This window comes from Delphinus delphis, chromosome 16, assembly GCF_949987515.2.
Source record: "Delphinus delphis chromosome 16, mDelDel1.2, whole genome shotgun sequence".
Taxonomy (NCBI): Eukaryota; Metazoa; Chordata; class Mammalia; order Artiodactyla; family Delphinidae; genus Delphinus; species Delphinus delphis.
In genome coordinates, this window is record NC_082698.1 from 33,960,094 (window position 1) to 33,982,263 (window position 22,170).

The 22,170-nt window shown below is 40.0% G+C and overlaps 1 protein-coding gene across 4 annotated transcripts in view; it reads left to right on the forward strand.

Moving 5' to 3' along the window:
• IDE (insulin degrading enzyme) overlaps positions 1 to 22,170 on the forward strand; it is a 111,523-nt gene that overhangs the window by 3,578 nt on the left and 85,775 nt on the right. Inside the window, exon 2 of one of the 4 annotated variants that reach the window (XM_060034471.1) lies at positions 21,499 to 21,601. The exons of 2 other annotated variants lie outside the window; for them this stretch is intronic. In XM_060034471.1, the coding sequence (XP_059890454.1) occupies positions 21,499 to 21,601 (103 nt within the window). Of the gene's footprint in view, positions 1 to 21,498; positions 21,602 to 22,170 lie in introns of those variants that run through there. One more of the 4 variants, XM_069541528.1, reaches the window with a different exon arrangement.

The window sequence follows — 22,170 nt, forward strand, 5'->3', positions numbered from 1 at the left end:
CAGGAATGGAACCCAGGACCCCTGCATTGGGACTGTGGAGTCTTAGCCACTGGACCACCAGGGAAGTCCCCACAGTACTCTTCTTTTAAAATGGTACTGGGCCTCCCTGGTGGCACAGTGGTTAAGAATCCGCCTGCTAATGCAGTGGACACGGGTTCGAGCCCTGGTCCGGGAAGATCCCACATGCCACGGAGCAACTAAGCCCATGCGCCACAACTACTGAGCCTGCACTCTAGAGCCCATGAGCCACAACTACTGAGCCCGCGTGCCACAACTAATGAAGCCCGCGCACCTAGAGCCCGTGCTCTGTGACAAGAGAAGCCACCACAATGAGAAGCCCGCACACCACAATGAAGAGTAGCCCCCACTCACTGCAATTAGAGAAAGCCCACGCACAGCAATGAAGACCCAACGCGGCCATAAATAAATAAATACATAAATTTAAAAATAAATAAATAAAATAAAATGGTACTTATAAAATTCTTACAGAGTTAAAAGATATAAAAGCTTTTATTCTTCCCAAAGAACTGTATACGTTCTCTTTGCCCATTAAAAGTATGTAACTAAAAAAAAAAGAAGGAAAGAAAAAAGTAGGACTCACAGGCCGTTCCCTGAGGGGAAGATATCACACTGCTTGACATATTTATCCCATGAATGAATTAATGGTCTTCCTTCAACACTGGTTTTCTCTGTTTAATTTCCTAGTTTTGCATATGTTGGTGTTATCATTTTCTCAGTTTAGCTTGAAAATTGGAGTAATCTATGAATCTCTCTTTTCCCTTCACTGCCTGTTCCCAAGACCAAACTCTCTTCAATCTTTCACCTTAAAGTTTCTTGGAGTAAACTTGATTATCCATCAGGATCCTAGTTCAGGCAATAATAAATCTTCCCTGACATCTCACATCTTCAAGTTTCATAACTGATTTTTCCAGCCTCCTATTTTCCTATTAGTTGATGCTTATCACTGCTGTTGTCTTGTTTAGACACCATCAGTGGTTATGCATTATTTCAAGATCAAGTCCAAACTTCTTGACCCAGCATTTAAGCATCTCATAAGCTGGTCTTAGCCCAACTTTTCAATCTAACGTCATTCTTCTCTGGTCAGACTCACTAATTTACTGATTCTTGTACATGACCTGTTGATTCCCACTCTAGCATGCCTTTCCCTCTTTTCTTTGTATGACTCAACCTGTCCTTTTTAGACCTTATACAGGCCACACAGTTATCTTTCCTTTTTCTGAACTTAATGATTTTAAGATATTTTGAAATACCCATTTTACATTTAACCATATACTCCCTCATAATTTTTTACTCTTTTAATTATTTAATATTATACATGCCAGAGTGTATGGGACAAAGAAGAATAACAAAATGAACACCTGTGTACCCACCATCTAGTTTAGGAAATTTCTGGTAACTTTGAAGCCCTTTGTGCTCACCTCCCCTGAAGAGATGATGTTATCCTGAATTTGGATATTAATTCCCTTGATTTTTCTTTATTGCTTTATCAATCTTAATGTATTCCTAAACAGTACATTGTTTAGTTTTGTCTGTTGTTGACCTTTATGGAAAATTTTCTTCTCTGAGTTACTATTTTTCATTTAACAGTGTTTTTGAGATTCATTCACATAGATGTATGTGTTCACTGTTGAAAGACAATCTTATGTGAAAATGTCACTAATTATTTTTTTATTCTGTTGTTGATGGAGATTTGAGTTGTTTTTTTTCCTATCACAAATAATCCATGTGGTAGGCTTGTCCCAGTACCCAATCTTCTCTACCTACACTCACCAGGGTTCTCATCCAATCACATATATGTGTTTCGTCCAATTTGTAGCCACTTACCACATGTGCTTATTTAACTGTAAATTAACTAAAATTAACAATTCAGTTCCTCAGTCACCCTGTCCACATTTCAAGTCATATGTGGCTTGTGGCTGCCAAATGGGGCAGTGCAGATATAGAATATATCCATCATCACAGAAGTTTTATGAAACTGGCTTGATCTGTATTCGGGCAATTCCCAAATGTGTATCGGTAGCCAGAACCTCTCCCCTGAATTTCAGATTTAAGTAATAAACTTCTACTCAACATTTTCCTTTGTGTGTCTGATACACATCCTTTTTTTTGTGCATTTTTTGGGTCTTCGTTGCTGGGCACGAGCTTTCTTTAGCGGCAAGTGGGGGCTCCCCTTCGTCGCGGAGCACAGGCTCTAGGTGTGCAGGCTTCAATAGCTGTGGCACACGGGCTTTAGTAGTTGTGGCACATGGGCTTAGTTGCTCTGCGGCATGTGGGATCTTCCCGGACCAGGGTTTGAACCCATGTCCCCTTCATTGGCAGGCGGATTCTCAACCACTTCGCCACCAGGGAAGCCCCTGATATACATCTTAAACTGATCATGTCCAAAACCTGTCACCAAACCTTCTACCTCAAACCCTGCTCCTGCCACCGTCTTCTCCCTTATCTCAGGTAGTGACACCTCTGCTCTTCCACTTGTTTAGGCTAACAACTTGGAATCATTCTTAACTCCTTTATTGTTCTCATAGCCCTCATCCAGTCAGCATAGACATCCAGATTCAGACTCTTCTCACTGCCACCACCCTGGTTCTAATCACCCTTTTACCCAGGTTACTATAATAGCCTCTTAACCAGTTTCCTCGCTTCTGCACCTGCCACTCTACATATAACCTCCTCTTGTCACCACTGGCAACATGATCTTTTTGAAATCCAAGTCATACATCTTTGTAGGGAATATAGAAAACCTTGCAGTTGATCCCCATTTTGTTCAGACTTAAAGTCCTTATAACGGTTAAGAGGGCCCTGTGGCGTCTGGCCTTGCATTACCTCTCTGATTTTGTTTCCAAAATGCTCTCACCTCATCCAGTTGCACTGATCTTGCTTGATTCGCTCTTGCTCAGATTATTTGCACGGTTGTCCCTCTGCTCAGAATGCTCTTCCAGCAGTGAGATCAGGGAGGGCTTCACAGAGAATGTGGTAGGCAAATGCCTTTGAAGGGAATATAAAATTTGGGCCAACAGAGAAGGGGAAGAGAAAGAATATTTTAGATAGAAGGAATGGTATTAGCAAAGGTTTAGATGTGTATATTGTTCAATTCACAGTATAATCAAGGCACAATGAGATTTTATCGTAAAGGAAATAGCCTCAGATACCTTTTGAGTAGTAGTGACACGTAAGCTGTGACTGTGGACAATTAATCTGGCTATTTTTGGAAGCACAGTTGAAATGCAGTCAGAAATGGACAGAGGATAAAGTAGTAGTGCAAATAACAAGGAAAGGAGAATGTCTGCAGAAGATATGTGTGAAAGAAGATTCAGCAGCTTTGACTGGGTCTGGGGGGAGATGGAGGAATCAAAGAGGCCTAAGGACTTGGGCCTGCGTGACTTTGAAATTAGCTAGGAGGGACCAGCAGGGTAGAGAAGGCTGTTGTGGGGAGATTCAGCTGCAGGCAGTGGGAAGAAGTCCAGGCAGGTGAGATGTCGGTGCTGCCTGTTGGGTGGCTGGTGTTCTAAAGGCATACCAAGAGAACAGGTTGGTCAGGTGCAGCGGCAGAACACAGCAATGCAGTCAGGTTGGCACTTCAAGAGCTGGCTGTATTGGGAAGTTGGATAACTCGAGGCCTCTCAGGACAGTGGACCAGACTGAGCAGTCCTTAAACATCCAGAAGGAGAACCAAAATGATGATCCAGTTTGTGGATTGGTAGCTCAGGGAAGAGTTCAATTAAAAAATCATGATGGGACTTCCCGGTGGCGCAGCGGTTAAGAATCTGCCTGCCAATGCAGGGGACACGGGTTTGAGCCCTGGTCCAGGAAGATCCCACATGCCGCAGAGCAGCTAAGCCCGTGTGCCACAACTACTGAGCCTGCGCTCTAGGTTCTGCAGGCCACAAGTATTGAGCCCACGTGCCACAACTACTGAAGCCCACATGCCTAGAGCCCGTGCTCTGCAACAAGAGAAGCCACCGCAATAAGAAGCCTGTGCACTGAAATGAAGAGTAGCCCCCGCTTGCCATGACTAGAGAAAGCACTCGCGCAGCTTTCGAAGACCCAACGTAGCCAAAAATAAATAAAATAAATTTATTTTTTAAAAAAATCATCATGATCCTTTGCCCAGTGTTACAGGCTACTTTATTTTAGGACATGTAGAGTTATATTTGGGGGCAGGAGCTCTGAAGGAGCAAGGGTCCCTGTAATGGTATCCCTGGCACCTAGCACAGTGTCTGGCACATAGTAGGAGTCCATTATTTGTTGGATGAATTTGACGGGGACACAGGCTCCTGGAAGTAGGAAGCCCTAACCATAAACATAATTCAGTTTTTGCTTACAGTTTGCCATTTCCATTCTCCTAATGTCAGTGTAGCCAGTAATTAGTACTTGTGTGTGTGTCTCTTATAAAGAAATTAGAGGTGGTAGTGTATTTCCAAGATTTCTTGCAGGTCTGAGTTATTCGTGGGAACTACGTTGGTTTGAAAAGGGATAGGACATAAGGGACAGGACAGTGGGGTGGAAAAGGGCTCTGCATATTGTACAAAGACTCAGTTCAACTGGATTCTGGTCTTGGTCTGCCATGAGCTTGGCCGTGTGGTTGTGGGTGCTGGACCAGATCATCTTTCAAGTTCCTCCCAACTCCATGAATCTGAGACCTTATATTTTTAAAAGCTCTAATCTCTGTTCGAACCTCAGAAGGGATTTTGCCTTGCTCTCTAGCTGTACTTTGGCTCTGAGAATAGGCAGTTTCTCATAATCAGTTGGAGTCATGATGCTAGTATAATGGAGTTGCTGGCAGTAGAGATTGTATAATTGTTTTATGAAGTGATATATAATAAAGAATATTCCTTTGACAGCTCATGTGATACATATCAACGTTTGTAATCGGTGCTCTTTAATAGTTTTAATTTTTTAAATAGCTGTATAGTTGCCTTTGTAGTATAGCAACGAAGTCTCACTCAAGATCAGTTTATAAGGAAGATAATACTGCTTATTATGGAGCTTTTTGTCACAAAGGATCCAAGTTCACTTGCAATAGTAACTGGATAAAAAATATCCAACAATTCAGTGACTAGCATAATGGGCCCTGCAACTCATTTGTTTTTGTTTTCTTCTGTCTATTAAATACAAAAAAAATGGCTTGTGGGGCAAACCTAATATGTAATTGACTTTCTTATTTCTTAAGGAATGAGATTCTGAATTCAGTACTTGCACTGGTGATTTTTTTTCTGAAGAACACATGATCTACTACATATATGCTAAAAATCAAACATTCTGCCTTTTTTTTGTGTGTGGTACACGGGCTTCTCACTGTGTGGCCTCTCCCGTTGTGGAGCAAAGGCTCCGGACGCGCAGGCTCAGCGGCCATGGCTCACGGGCCCAGCTGCTCCGCGGCATGTGGGATCTTCCTGGACCGGGGCACGAACCCATGTTCCCTGCATCGGCAGGCGGACTCTCAACCACTGCGCCACCAGGGAAGCCCAACATTCTGCCTTTTAAGGGAAAACTTATATGAATCTATTTAATACATGGCTGATTTTAAAAATTAATTTTTATATTTACCAAAGTAATACAGGCAGAGTTTTAAGAGTTAAATAGTACTAAAAGGTTTACAGCAAAAACAGCAGTTCCCTGCTCCCAGAGGCAACCACATTCAACTTTTTTTGTGGGGAGGGGGCTGCACTGCGCTGTATGCAGGGATCTTAGTTCCCCAACCAGGGATGGAACCTGCGTCCCCTTCAGTGGAAGGGCAGAGTCTTAGCCACTGGACCGCCAGGGAAGTCCCCACATTCAACGTTTTAAGCTATTTATTTTGAAATTTATTTTAATATTTCTAAATAATATGCTAATACTGTTATTCCTTGATTTCTTAATTTTAGGAATTATCTGTTGATTTGTTTTTATGGTAATAAAGATTTAATTCTCTTCCCTTATCCTTCCTTCTTGCTCCATCTTACCAACTAGTTATGTCACAGATTTTGGATATAGCAGTCTTCTGTATTTATATTATTATGCCTTTGCAAATATTATTCACTGCCAGGCTAAGTAGTGTAATCTGATGACATCCTTCTTCTTGTTCATGTTTTTGTTTTTGCCTTTTGTCATTTTCTGTTTACTTATTTCTGCTTCTTCCCAGTTGCTTCCATAGCCACTTAGTACAATTTCTCACGTGACCAAACTTATTAAATGATCTATTGATTCCATATTTTTTCCTTGGAGACTTTCCCTCCAGACACTTTCCCCTGAGCTGCAGTCTGAAATAGTTTTGCTCCAGGCCTGCTGTAAAGTGGTTGCCTGGAATTTCCCTTTGTTTCTCTCCTATAATGAATTTCCTGAATCTCATATTTTGTTCTATCTTGGTTTGCTTCTTCATTCAAAAGATATATGGTATATTTGAAACATGTATTCCAGTAACTTCTTGAGAAAGAGAGCACATGGGAGATAACTTTTTTTTTTTTTTTTTTTTTTTCCAGTACTTGGGCCTCTCACTGTTGTGGCCTCTTCCGTTGCGGAGCACAGGCTCCGGACGCGCAGGCTCAGCGGCCATGGCTCACGGGCCCAGCCGCTCCGAGGCATGTGGGATCCTCCCAGACCGGGGCACAAACCAGTGTCCCCTGCATCGGCAGGCAGACTCTCAACCACTGCGCCACCAGGGAAGCCCGGGAGATAACTTTTTAAAGGTCTTCTAATGATTTCCTAAACAGAAAAGTGTAGATTTGGGTTTTCATATGAATCTACATATTTGTAAAATAAATCTACAAAATTGAGAAAGATGATCTGAATGGCTTCCACTCTTCCATCCAGCTCTAGAGTTGTAGGATTCTAAATACTTGAGAATTAAATGATTTTACAGATCATTTTAGCAAATGGTTAAAGCAACAAATTTTTGAAGAGACCCTTTGCAGAACTTTGACAAAAAAATGGACACATAACTTTTCTTTTTCTCCCCTTTCTTTTGATTGTTCTTTGCGTATTTCCATTTTATTTTTTTTTCTTGCAGTTTTATTGAGATCTAATTGGCATACAGCATGGTGTAAGTCTTAGGTGTACAACATAATGATTTGACTTACATACATCCTGAAATGATTACTACGGTACATTTACTGAACATCCATCATCTATATAGCTACAAAATTAAAGAAATAGAAAAAAATATTTTTCCTCGTGATGTGAACTCTTGGATTTACTCTCTTAACAACTTTCATATATAGCATAGAACAGTGTTAATTATATTTATCATGTTGTACATTACATTCCCGGTACTTATTTATCTCATAACTGGAAGTTTGTACCTTTTGACTGCCTTCATCCAATTCTCCCTTCCCCTATCCCTCCACCTCTGGTAACCACAAATCTGACCTCTTTTCCTAGGAGTTTTTTTTTTTTTAATATTTTATTTATTTATTTGGCTGCGCTGGGTCTTTAGTTGCAGTATGAGGGGTCTTTGTTGCCGCATGCGGGATCTTTAGTTGCAGTATGTGGAATCTTTGGTTGTGGCATGCGGGATCTAGTTCCCTAACCAGGGATTGAACCTGGGTCCCCTGTGTTGGGAGTGAGGAGTCTTAACCACTGGACCACCAGGGAAGTCCCTGTTTGTTCTTGAAGTATAATTGACCTGTAACACTATGTTAGTTCCTGTTACACAATATAGCAATTTGATATTTCTGTACATTTCAAAATGATCACCACGATAAGTTTAGTTACCATATGTCATCATACAAAGATATTACATAATTATTGAATATATTCCCCACACTGTACATTTTATACCCATCACTCATTTATTTTGTAACTGGGAGTTTGTACTTCTTAATCTCCCTCACCTATTTCTCTCCTCCCCTAGCCCCCTCCCCTCTGGCAACCACCTGTTTGTTCTCTGTATCTGTTTGTTTGTTTGTTCATTTGTTCTGTTTTTTAGATTCCACATACAAGTGAAATCATACAGTATTTGTCTCTCTGACTTATTTCACTTAACATAATACCCTCTAGGTCCATCCATGTTGTTGCAAATGACAAGATTCCATTCTTTTTTATGGTTGAGTAATATTCCATTGTTTGAGATATATATATATATATACACACACACACACATAAACACATACACACATGTATCTCTCACATCTTTATTCATCTATTGATGTACACTTGGATTATTTTATAACTTGGCTATTGTAAATCATGCTACAATGAAATGATATATCCGATAAGGGGTTAATATCCAAAATATACAAAGAACTCATACAACTCAACATCAAAATAAACAACCCAATCAAAAAATGGGCAGAGAGGGACTTCCCTGGCAGTCCAGTGGTTAAGACTTCGCCATCCAGTGCAAGGGGTGCGGGTTCAATCCCTGGTTGGGGAGCTAAGATCCCACATGCCTCGGGGCCAAAAAACCAAAACATAAAAGAGAAGCAATATTGTAACAAATTCAATAAAGAGTTTAAAAATGGTCCACATCAAAAAAAAAAAATCTAAAAGAAAAAAAATGGGCAGAGAATCTAATAGATATTTTTTCCAAAGAAGACATAAAGATGGCCAATAGGCACATGAAAAGATGCTCATCACTAATCGTCAGGGAAATAAATCAAAACCACAATGAGATCTCACCTCACATCTGTCAGGATGGCTATTATCAAAAAGACAACAAAGAAGAAGTGTTAGGATATGGAGAAAAGAGAACCCTTGTGCACTATTGGTGGGGATGTAAATTGGTGCAGCCACTGTGGAAAATAGTATGAAGGTTCCTCAAAATATTGAAAATAGAACTACCATATGATCCAGCAATTCCACTTCTGGGTATGTATCTGAAGAAAATGAAAACATTAATTCGAAAAGATATATGGAGTCCTGTGATCATTGCAGCATTATTTACAATAGCCAAGATGTGGAAGTAACCTAAGTGCCCATCAGTAGATGAGTGGATAAAGATGATGAGGTGTACACACACACAAACACACACACACACACAAAATGTAGTATTACTCAGCCATAAAAAAGAATGAAATCCTTTGTTTTTAATTGAACTTAAAAGATTTGTTTTTTGTTTTTTTTTTTTTTGGTGGTACACAGGCCTCTCACTGTTGTGGCCTCTCCCATTGTGGAGCACAGGCTCCGGACGCGCAGGTTCAGTGGCCGTGGCTCACAGGCCCAGCCGCTCCGCAGCATGCGGGATCCTCCCGGACCGGGGCACGAACCCATGTCCCCTGCATCAGCAGGCAGACTCCCAACCACTGGGCCACCAGGGAAGCCCAAAAGATTTGTTTTTATGGAGCAAGTGCATTTGAGATTTTGCTTTTCAAACAAGAAGAAATGAAAACAAACATTAGCTTTCTTTTTTCCTTCTTTATTTGGTTGGTGAAAGTTTTCCCACCTTCCTTTCTTCCCTAGGGCTACTCGGTGGTTTTTGTGTGCTCTGCTGATGGCTAATACATTATTACCCTTATGTTTCCTTCTAAGAGTTTTATTGTTTTAGCTCTTACATTTAGGCCTTTGATCTGTTTTAATTTTTGTATATGGTGTAGGAGTCCAGCTTCATCTTTTTGCATGTGGATGTCTGATTGTCCCAGCACCATTTGTTGGAAAGACTATTCTTTCCCCCATTGAATTGTTTTGGTATCCTTGTCAGAAATCAGTTGATTGTAAGGGTGAGGGTTTCAATCTATTCTATTAATATGTAAGTCTGTCCTTATCCAGACCACACTACTTTGATTACTATAGCTTTATTGTAAGTTTTGAAGTCAGGAAGTCTGAGTCCTCCATCTTCATTCTTATTTTTCAAGATTGTTTTGACTATCCTGGGTCCCTTGCATTTCCATACAAATTTTAGGATGAGCTTGTCAATATCTGCAAAGAAGCAACCAGATGGGATTTTGATCTCTGTGGGGAGTATTGCTATCTTAAAGATATTAAATCTAATAATCCATGAATATGGAGTTCTTTCCATTTATTTAGATCTGCTTTAATTACTTACAACAGCGTTTTGCAGTTTTCACTGTATACGTTTTCTACTTCCTTGTTAAATTTATTTCTGTTTCATTTTTTGATGCTATTGTAAATGGACTTGTTTTCTTATTGCAATTTTAGTTTGTTCATTGCTATTATAGAGAAGTACAGTTGATTTTTTGTTTTCTATATACAAGATGATGTCTTCTGTGAAAAGAGCTGGTTTTACTTCTTCCTTTCCAATTTGGATTCCTTTTATTTCATTTTCTTGCCTAATTGGCCTGGCTAGAACCTTCAAGTACAGTGTTGAATAGAAATGGCAAGAGTGGACATCCTTGTCTTGATCTTAGGGTGAAAACAGTCTTTCACCTTTAATTATGCTGCCAGCTGTGGCTCTTTCATAGATACCCTTTATCAGGTTGAGGAAGTTCCCTTCTGTTCCTAGTTTTTTTGACTTCATTATGAATAGGTATGAAGAAATGTATTTTGGGTTTCCCTGGTGGCACAGCGGTTAAGAATTCGCCTGCCAATGTAGGGGACATGGGTTCGAGCCCTGGTCCGGGAAGATCCCACATGCCGCGGAGCAACTAAGCCCGTGTGCCATGACTATTGAGCCTGTGCTCTAGAGCCCACACGCCACAGCTACTGAAGCCTGCGCATCTAGAGCACGTGCGCTGCAACAAGAGAAGCCACTGCAATAAGCCTGCGCGCCACAAGGAAGAGTAGCCTCCGCTCACCGCAACTAGAGAGAAAGCCCGCGCACAGCAATGAAGACCCAGTGCAGCTAAAAATAAATTAATTAAAAAAAAAAGAGATGTATTTTAAAAACAGCCTCATACTTGGCATTGAAAATATTGCAAATATATTAAACAGAGTTTTTTCTTTAACCATTTGACAGTAAGCTGCCAATTTGATGCCCTGTCACTCCCTAATTCTTTAGTGTGATTTCCTGTAAACAAGGACATTCTCCTATATAACCGCAATATGATCGTTAAAATCAGAAAATTAACATTGATTCATTACTGCCATTTAAATCTCAGGTCCCATTCAAATGTCACCAGTTGTCCAGTTTTATCCTTTACTGAAGGATACCTAATGAAAGGATTCATTTCAGAATTAGCGTCATCTTTAGTTGTCGTGTCTCTTTAGTCTCTTCAGAAGGGAAGTTCCACAGCCAAAGCATTTCATGACCTTGACTCTTTTAGAATTTACAGACCGGTTACTTTTAGAATGTCCCTAATTTGGTTTTTTCTGATTATTCCTCATGATCAAATGCAGGTTACCCAGCTTTGGCAGAAATGTCACAAAATCGATGCAGTGTATGTTTTCATTGCATCCTATCAGTTGACACTCAGTTTTGTCCTTTATTGGCTCTATTTACTTTGATCACTTTAAGATAGTTCCTCCCAGGCTTCTCCACGGTAAAATTACTCTTTTCCCTTTGTTATAAATATCTTCAGGGAAGATGCTTTAAAACCATGTAACTGTAATGTTCCTCATCAAACTTTCAACTTATTCATTTTATTTATTTATATCAGTATAGACTTGTGTTGTCCTGTTTTATTTAAAGAGCTTTACTCTGTTACTATCGTGATTTAATCTGATGCTCAGATTGTCCCACACATGGGCAGTGGGGACCCTTTCAAGCTGGCTCCTGTATCCATTTAACATCCATCTTTCTTTTGGTATTTTTTAATTTTTTGGCACAATGAGATATACCAGGCTCATCATCTCATTTCCCTGTCCCAGTCCTGGAATCAACCATTTCTCCAAGGAACGCTGGTTACTTTTAGTGGAGAATAAAATTTAGAAACCAAGTTCTAGGTGCTAAATGTACTCATCTGCTGTTTGGGGAGGAAGAGGAGGAAGATGGCTACTGCCTGGCCCTCTTATTAGACGGAGCCAGAGATACATGTATATACATAAATAGGTATTTGATATAGATACAGATACATAGATATACACAGATATTCTGTACACAGACCCACGTTAACATCTGTATTTATTTCCTGTCTGTCTATTTGTGTATATTGAAATCCATGAGCCATACAGATAACCTCCAATTCCAATCAAAGACTACAAAGTTCATTTTAGCTTTTTTCCTTTCCGTGTTTGTAATTCTTTGCCCTGATAGTGAGGACCCTGGTTCTTATTATTCTTAATAAATACACTTATTTAATCCATCCTGCTAGATGTAACCAACATCTCATCATTGCTGCCGCCCCCTTCCCTTTGAGGTGCTTCCTGGGCACTGTCACCCTGTGTTGGGCTGCCCCAGGAGTCATTGCCCTTTTTATTCTGTGAGAGCTTTGACACCCTGCTTGAGGCTGTTTTCTCAAAAGTATGCATGCCTCCTTAACCCTGCTTGGGCCTCAACTACCATGCTGGGCCACCAAGAGCAATTCTACTCTCCTCACCCCACTCAGGAATGGGGATATTTTGAAATTTGCATTAGCCTTTATTTTAAATACCCTAAAGTTTGTAAATAGAGCCGAGTACAAGGCCTAACTTTGTATGTTGTCTATAAAATTCAGGGAATAGAAAGTGATGGAAAAGGGTTTGGGTAACCATGTCCTCAAAAACAACACTATCTTGTCTTTTTTCCTAGGGGTTTTCTGGTTGGTGGCTGTAAAACAGGTGCTGTTTGAATAGGAAGTCGTAGGTGCAGAGTGGGTTGTTGGACTTAAATTTGTAACCATTTATGTGGGAAAAGTATATAAGCACATTTTCTAGAAGGAGGTACATTAAAAATGTGTTTATCTTTAGGTGGTGGAATCTAGGTAATTCGTATTTCCTCATACTTAAAAAAAACTATATACAACTAGCATAGATAACTTTGTTTCTTTTAGTATATGAGTAGTTATAAAATAAAAGAAATAAAAATAAAACAAGTGCTTTAAATGCCCAGTACTGAGAACTTTTGCTTGATGGTCCTGGGATGCGGGAGAAGAAAAACGAAAAATGTATGTGCCCATATTCTTAGGAAAGCGTTTGATAAACACTTATTTAGTTTAATTTAGTTTTGTTTTTTTCTACCTTTGGCCTTCTAGTAGCATAGAATCCTGGCTCTTCACATCTTCTATAATGTAGTGTAGACATCCCAATGCATTAACTTTTTTTTTTTTTGGTGGGGACAGAGGGTCTGGATACAGATGTATTTTTAATTTTTAAAAAGCTTTTTATTTTGAACTAATTTTAGACTTAACAGAAAAGTTGCAGAAATAATACACTTCCCCTGTACTTAATCTTTGTATAATTATCAAGAACAAGAAATTAGTATCTTTACCTTTGTAGTTGATAAATATCTTGGAGGAGATACTTTGGGACTGTGCAAATCCTTTTTGACCTTACTTTTTAGCATCTACCAGTAGATCTCTGCAACAGTTAGTACTGCACTTAAAGATGATTATTTCCCTCTTTATTTATTAATTGAAATTCTGTGAGGGAGAAATGTTTTTCTCCCTCATTTGTTTACTTATTTACGTATTTCTTTCAGTATGGATTCACAGATCCTTATTTTACTCGACAGGTTAAAATTCATTGCTATCATTATTTATGTGTTGAACAAATTGTTCTAGCTTTGGCCATTAGGAACGCCTTTGGGTTGGCTCCTGTGTACTTTCAATAAGCCTCTATCTTTTTTAGAGAACTACTTTACTTCTGGCACTATAAGGTGTTTCAGACTCATTTCGTATTTTCTTTGCCCTATCCCTGAAATCAACTACTTGATTCTTTTTATTGGAAAGTGATGTTTAGGGATCACAGTCTGGACACTAGATGTACTTACGGTCACTGAGGTGTCATTGCGTTTAGTGGATAGTCTAGCTACCCCCACACATAAACATATTTATGTTTCTAAATCTGGATAGATATACTCCAAATCATGAGTCTGTATTGATATCTCTGATTCCGATTTAGTATTACAAACCTTATTTTAGTCTTTTCTTTTTCCCTATTTATAGTTTCTTCCTCTAACAACGAGTACACTGGATTTCATTATCTACAATTTATTTACTTATTTGATCAGTTCTGGTATACATATAAAGTGCTTTCATAATTGCTAGCCCACACCTCTGTAAGAAACACTTTTGATAACTATATCATAACATTTATGTACAGTAATTTCTGTCTTTATTGTATCCAGTCAAAATACTATTTTCCAGTTAAAGTTAGTTCATTTCTGTCTTTTCTTTAGAAGTTACCTTTTTTTTTTTTTTGCGGTACGCAGGCCTCTCACTGCTGTGGCCTCTCCCGTTGCGGAGCACAGGCTCCAGATGCGCAGGCTCAGGGGCCATGGCTCACAGGCCCAGCCGCTCTGCGGCATGTGGGATCCTCCCAGACCAGGGCACGAACCCGTGTCCCCTGCGTTGGCAGGCGGACTCTCAACCACTGCGCCACCAGGGAAGCCCACTGTCTTTTTTTTAAATTACTTTATTTATTTTTGGATGCATTGGGTCTTCATTGCTGCATGCGGCATTCTCTAGGTGCAGTGAGTGTGGGCTACTCTTCATTGTGGTGTGCGGGCTTCTTGTGGTGGCTTCTCTTGTTGCGGAGCACAGGCTCTAGGCGCGCGGGCCTCAGTAGTTGCATCACGCAGGCTCAGTAGTTATGACTCACGAGCTCTAGAGCTCAGGCTCAGTAGTTGTAGCACACAGGCTTAGTTGCTCCGCGGCATGTGGGATCTTCCTGGACTAGGGCTCAAATCCGTGTCCCCTGCGTTGGGAGTCGGATTCTTAACCACTGAGCCACCAGGGAAGTCTCAAGTTAGTTCATTTCTTTCCCACCCTCTTCAGTATGATTATGTTCATTTCTAATACAGTTCGTTTCTTTTGTTAGTATTTTTATTTTATTTTTACACTAACATCCTGACTGATTTTAATGGTTTTTTATTGTTTTTAATTGTGAAATATACATAAAGTTTACCATTTTAACCATTTTTAAGTGTACAGTTCAGTGGCACTAACTGTATCACATCAGTGTAATTACTTTGTTGCGCAGCCATCACCACCATTCATCTCCAGAACTTTTTCATTTTCCCAAACTGAAACTCTGTATCCGGCAAACAGTAACTTCCCATTCCCCCTTCCCCTCAGCCCCTGGCAACTACCCTTCTACTTTCTGTCTCTGAATTTGACTACTCTAGATATCACATATAAGTGGAATCAAACAGTCTTTGTGCTTTTGTGACTAGTTTACTTCACTTAACGTAAGGTCTTCAAGATTCATCCATGTTGGGATTCTGTATTAACTTTTGAACTGTACTGTCGGAGTCTTGGGAATGCTTGACAGTATCACTGCCACTGAGGGGCCCTGAGATGGTGAGGTGGGGACTCTGACTTCCTCTGCTCCTCTTGAACCAGAGTAGTTTAGTTTTATGATTTACAGTTCTATAAGATTTCAGTAGAGGAAAGCATATTTTCTTTTTAAAAAAATAGTTTGGGAATCACATTATGAATAGTATTCAAGCCTCTACTTTAATACTAGGTGGTCAGGTGCTTCTGACACGACGTAGTCAGTGACGACTATTCTAACTGTTCATCGGTTACCTAAGCATCAGTAGCTCTCCTTCCACCTTCCACCATTAAACTTAGTTTTGCCTGCTGAGGCAACACAAAGTGAGTTTGCTCTTTTACCTAATAGTCTTGGATATTTGAACGTTGCTTTTATGGATTGGTCGTAGTGTTGTGGAAGAGTCCATCCTGATACAGATCCTTTTGGGAGTAGGTGAGAATGCAGATAATTATTCTTTGGCTCGCATTGCTATTGGGATCCTGGAGTCACAACGCCTGGACTCTGCCATTCACCTCTGTGTGGCCTGGTAATCGTTACTGCCCTGTTCAAGCCTTTTCCCTCATCAGCAAAATGGGGACAATAATAGTATCTACCTTACAAGTTTGTGGTGAGAATGAAATGAGGAAATGCATGTAATGTATATGTCTCCATCATATAGTTAAGTGTTCAATAAATGTGGACTAATAACAGTAACAATGCCACCATTGCTATGAAGAGGAGAAGAAAGTGTTATGTATTTTATTTTTGGACGCAACAACAGGGGTGTGATTTCAAAGTTGTAGGCAGCCACCTAGATGGGGCTTGAGGGGTAAGTTTTTTTAAAGTCTGTATCTAAATAGAATAGCATCTGCAATTTAAAAAAAAGTCATCAGAATCTAGGCTCTTACCTACGAAACTACCTAAAATTCTTATCCTATTTGTAGAAAGAAACAAAATGAATCCTAAAATTGACAGCAACATTGGGCCAAACCACATTAGGTCAGCAATTGAGAAAGTAGGTTCCAGAATTAGGCTGTGGGTTCTGTTCCATTGTCTGCTTAAAGCTTTTTACCTCACATCACAAACAGTTCAAAAAAATTTGTTTGGAAATTGACCAAGTTGTGAGCCAACAAACTAGTTTCTTAAGGGAACCAAGTTGTCAGCAGCAACAGTGAATGGAAATGGAGCTCAGGTTTTTTCTTTATTAATCAGCTTGTTGTATTGTGAGGTTGCTGATGCAAGTTAACAACAGTACCAAAAAGTTCACTTTGGACTTATAAATTTACTAAGCAGAGACTAGTATGTTCAAGTCCATTAAGTTTTATCTTTTCAAAGATTCTTTCTGTACTGACCTGAAAAGTACAAAGAATAAAGACCAACTAATAGTTTACTATCCATAGATAACCATACTGAACATTTCTGTGAGTATCCTTCCAAGGATTTAGTCTCTGTACATAAGATAAGCTTTTTAACTTGATGGAGTGATTAAGAAGAGCATGGTGCTTTGGTGTCTAAAGACTTGGGTTTAAATCTTAGTCCTTTTATTTAATGTGTGTATGGCCCTAGCCAAATGACTTTATGAGGTTTAATTTCCCCATCCAGGAAAAACGGGAATAATAGGATCTACCTAAGGGGTTTGTCGAAGGTATAATCCCTACGAAGAGTTTATGCTGTGTAAAATACTGACTGAGCATTCAGTAAGAGTCTGTCCCAGTACCCTGACTGTGCTCCTTCTAAGGCAGATCCCTTTACTTGTGTACTAGATTGCTTACTCAAGGACAAGGTTTCTACAAACCTCTCTCTTTCTCCTTCATTATCAGTTTTCCCCCTCTTCATTTAAGCCTTTTCTGGTTCAGATTTTTAAAAATAAATAGGTAGGACTTCCCTGGTGGCGCAGTGGTTAAGAATCCGCCTGCCAATGCAGGGGACATGGGTTCGAGCCCTGGTCTGGGAAGATCCCACATGCCGTGGAGCAACTAAGCCCGTGCGCCACAGCTACTGAGCCCTCATGCCACAACTACTGAGGCCCATGCCTAGAGCCCATTCTCTGCAACAAGAGACGCCACCAAATGAGAAGCACGCGCACCGCGAGGAAAAGTAGCCCCTGCTCGCTGCAGCTAGAGAAAGCCCGCGCACAGCAACAAAGACACAGTGCAGCCAAAAATAAATAAATTTTTAAAAATAAAAATAAATAGGTGGGAGTTTAATAGATAACAGCTTTCTGTGTTTTGATGAGTCTATCTCCTGGTTTTATTTTAAGTGGATTAAATTGGTTGCAGTTATCCATTATTTTTGGATGATGAAGTCAGAACTATAAACTAGGGTCTTTCATCCTGAGCACTGTTGACATTTTGGGCAGATAATTTTGTCATGAACGTTATCCTGTGCGTTGTAGGTTGCTTAGCAGCATCCCTGGCTTCTACTCGCTAGTTGCCAGTTGTACCTTTCAGTTGTGACAATTCATTTGTGACACATTGACAAATGTCCCCTTGGGAAGCAAGTGGTTCTGTTGAGAACCACTGACTATAAACAGTGGCTTGCCTATAGCAATTATAAAGGGATAATTATTTGCCTGTTTTTCTTATAGTCTTATAAAATACCATCCTATTACCAGGCCGTCCTGGAGATGACAGTATACAACTGGAATTTGCATGAGTATATGTTAAGAATGCCAGTAATAACATGGTGACTGTTGAGGTGGTCTGTTTGCTTCTCGCCACCCTAGGAACATAACAGTGGTGATGATTATAAGGTTACCATTTGTGGGTGCCTACTATGTACCAGACACTGCCTGGGGAAAAGCTGTAAAGGCTGTCCAAGTCTGATGCAACTTTAGGTACCTCTGTCAGTTTAGTGCATATGAACACTTCACGTGACTCTTAATTGGCAATACCAGATGAGGCCCCAAAGCCGTTTGACCAAGAGTTCAATAGGATCCAGGATCTGAGCAGCATAGGGGTCATTTGGTAAAGGTGAAGGTATATAATTACTGAACATTGTCTGGAAGTGGTCATTGAGTCAGTACTGGCATGGAGAATCATACTAAGGCATACAGGTCAAGCTTTCTGAACCAGCATTATCTGAAGAGGGCAGGATTCTCTTTCTGTCAGAACCAGGGTGTACCTGTCAGTGGAACTGAGCCCTCACATGGAGATTCACCACTCTGTACAGAATATGAGTGTTTGTGGTTTGCTTTCCTTGGAGGGCTGTCTTGAGAGAATTATTTACAGATTGATAACTCTTCCTAGACTGTGATTTGAATTAATCTTTAGAGACCATGATAGGGATCTTTGAACTGTCCTTGCTGTTCTGAGGTCATGGAGAATCTATGAGGAAGATGACCCATGTGTAAAATTAATTCTGAGTTTGAGGAAATGTTCACTTTATATAGTATTCTTTTTTTGTTTTAAAATAAAGAAGAGAACCTGTCTAATTCTAATCTTGAGTTAGTGGTGTGAATGTAAATTGATACAGCCACTATGGAGAACAGTATGGAGGTTCCTTAAAAAACTAAAAATAGAACTACCATACGACCCAGCAATCCCACTACTGGGCATATACCCTGAGAAAACCATAATTCAAAAAGAATAATGTACCACAATGTTCATTGCAGCACTATTTACAATAGCCAGGACATGGAAGCAACCTAAGTGTCCATCGACTAATGAATGGATAAAGAAGATGTGGCTCATATATACAATGGAATATTACTCAGCCATAAAAAGAAACGAAATTGAGTTATTTGTAGTGAGGTGGATGGACCTAGAGTCTGTCATACAGAGTGAAGTAAGTTAGAGAAAAACAAATACCATATGTCAACACATATATATGGAATCTAAAAAAAACAAAAAAACGTTCTGAAGAACCTAGGGGCAGGACAGGAATAAAGACGCAGACATAGAGAATGGACTTGAGGACACGGGACGGGGAAGGGTAAGCTGGGACGAAATGAGACAGTGGCATGGACATATATACACTACCAAATGTAAAATAGATAGCTAGTGGGAAGCAGCCACATAGCACAGGGAGATCAACTCAGTGCTTTGTGACCACCTAGAGGGGTGGGATAGGGAGGGTGGGAGGGAGGCGCAAGAGGGAGGGGATATGGGGATATATGTATACATATAGCTGATTCACTTTCATATACAGCAGAAACTAACACACCATTGTAAAGCAATTGTACTCCAATAAAGATGTAAAAAAACCAAAATCCTGGGTTAGAAGTTGTTGTTTAATGTAAATGTTGAAAATTATTGGTGGGAGAATTTATTTATTTGAAGTTTAATCATTTTGCTTTTATTTGGATCACATTTATTGCTTGTCACTCTTAATTGGATGCTGGGAGTGTCAAGTTTTATCTTGAAATCTTTACTGGGGTCTAAAGTAATTAACTAAAAGCTAGCCTTCCAATCATACATAATGAGTAAAGACTTAAATGATTTAACATATTATTGACTCAGTTGACTCATGCTGTGCTTATGACATGGGTCTCCTAGTTGTTGTGGCCAAGAGGACATCAACAGAAATAATTGTCTCAGGGCTTCCCTGGTGGCGCAGTGGTTGAGAGTCCACCTGCCGACGCAGGGGACACGGGTTTGTGCCCCGGTCTGGGAAGATCCCACATGCCGCGGAGCGGCTGGGCCCATGAGCCATGGCCGCTGAGCCTGCGCGTCCGGAGCCCGTGCAACGGGAGAGGCCACAGCAGTGAGAGGCCCGCATACCGCAAAAAAAAAAAAAAACAAAAATTGTCTCAGGACACACCTGAGAAGGTTTAGATAATTATTATGTTAATTGGACTGTTATTTCTTCTGAGCCTTCTTAGTCTAGTACCTGTTTGATATGGATAGCTACTTCTCAGTGTCTAAGTGGTACTATTTCCAGGATGACTTTTTTTAATTATTATTTTATTTTATTTAATTTATTTTTGGCTGTGTTGGGTCTTCATTGCTACGTGTGGCCTTTTCTTTAGTTGCGGCGAGCAGGGGGCTACTCTTCCTCGCGGTGCGCGGGCTTCTCATTACGGTGGCTTCTCTTGTTGCGGAGCACGGGCTCAGTAGTTGTGGCTCACAGGCTCTAGAGAGCAGGCTCAGTAGTTGTGGAGCACGGGCTTAGTTGCTCCCGCAGCATATGGGACCTTCCCGGACCAGGGCTCGAACCTGTATCCCCTGCATTGGCAGGTGGATTCTTAACCACTGTGCCACCAGTGAAGTCCCTCCAGGATGATTTTTGATGGATGATCTTTACAGCCTTGAGTAATTCATTTATCTCCCTCCTCTTTTATTTTACTATGTTTTATATTTTCAAAAACTCTTGTTTTAAAAAACTTTTAATCGAAATATATCATGTGTTCAGCTTGGTGAATTTTCACAAACTGACCATACCTCTGTGAACATAACCTGTATAACCAGCACATGGTCAGCATCTCAGAAGCCCCCCTCATGTTTTCTTCTGTTCACTACCCACTACCCCCAAGGGTAACCACCATCCTGACATAAAGCATAGCTTGATTTTACTTATTCTTGCACTTTATTTAAATGGGAGAAAAACCACTTACTCTAGCATCTAACTTCTTTCACTCAACCTTACATTAATGAGATTCATCCCTATTTTTGTTCTTTGTTCTAGATTATTCATTTTCATTGTCGTATACTATTCCATTGTGTGAATATATCACAGTGTATTTACCTTTTTATTGCTCATGGACATTTGATCTTTTCTAGTTTTGGCTATTATGAATAGTATTGCTATGAACATATAAATGCATTTATATGGGGTATATAGCTAATACATGAACTGTTAGGTCATATGTATATACTGCCAGTTTTTGAAAATAGTTGTGCCAGTTTGCATCCCCATCGGCAGTGTATGAGAGTTTGGGTTGCCCTCTGACTTCTCTATCACTGGTGTTTTTTAGTCTTTTCATTTTAACCATTCTGGTTGGTATGTAGTGGTATCTCAGAAAACCTCCTGTGGCAAAACTCAGCTGTGAATTTGGGGCATCTTGGGGCTTTAATCTGTCAAACCAAGCTCATGCACCCACCAGAGCCTCGTTTGTTTCTCTTCCGTTAGTAGAGTCCTTCTTCTTGGGTCAAGTATGGTCTTTAATCTGCACCCAGAATTGGCAGATACCTCCAGAGAAGAGAATAGGTGGTGATCACTCACTCACCGCAGAGGGCTCTCCCCTCTGGAATTCCAGTGTATCCACTCCTCATTGCTTCCACAACTCTCCACCATCTATGAACATGTGATTTTTAAATTTTTTGTGGCTTTTTCTAGTTATCGAAGCTGAATCAGGTTGCCACGACCTATTATATCCTACGCAGAAGTGGAAGTTGTCAGTAGATTCTTGGGATTTTCTATGTGCCCAGCGATGTCACCTGTGAGTAATGTTAGTTTTTTTCCCCCTTCCTTTCTCATCTTTTTTTTTTTCTTGCATTATCAGACTGGTCATAATTACCAGTACAGTGTTTAATAGAAGAGGTGATAGTGACATCTTTTTTGTAGGGATGGAGAATGAATGCATTATTTTATCATTGTGTATGACAATTGCTGTGGTTTTTGTAGTTTTTTTCTAGCTGAAGGAATTCTATTTCTAGTTTGCTGACATTTTCTTAAAGACATGAATGGTTATTGAATTTAAATAACTTTTTCTGCACGTACCAAGATGATTATATGACTTTCTCTTTCTTTCCCCTATTCCTATGGCTTAATGTATGCTTCTGAAAAATCACATATAATCTTACCATGTCTACTGTAATATTATTTTCATATTCCCTTTCATCCATGAGACAGTTCTGTACAGAGAGACAATTCTCTCTTTAAACCTGCTGTACATTTAAACATACCATACATTTTCCTTTTTATTTTTTATTAGCGAAGTAGATAATATAGTTCTCAGCCCAGGGACTACTTTGGCAGATTGGAAATATTCTTCCGGGCTCCTACCAC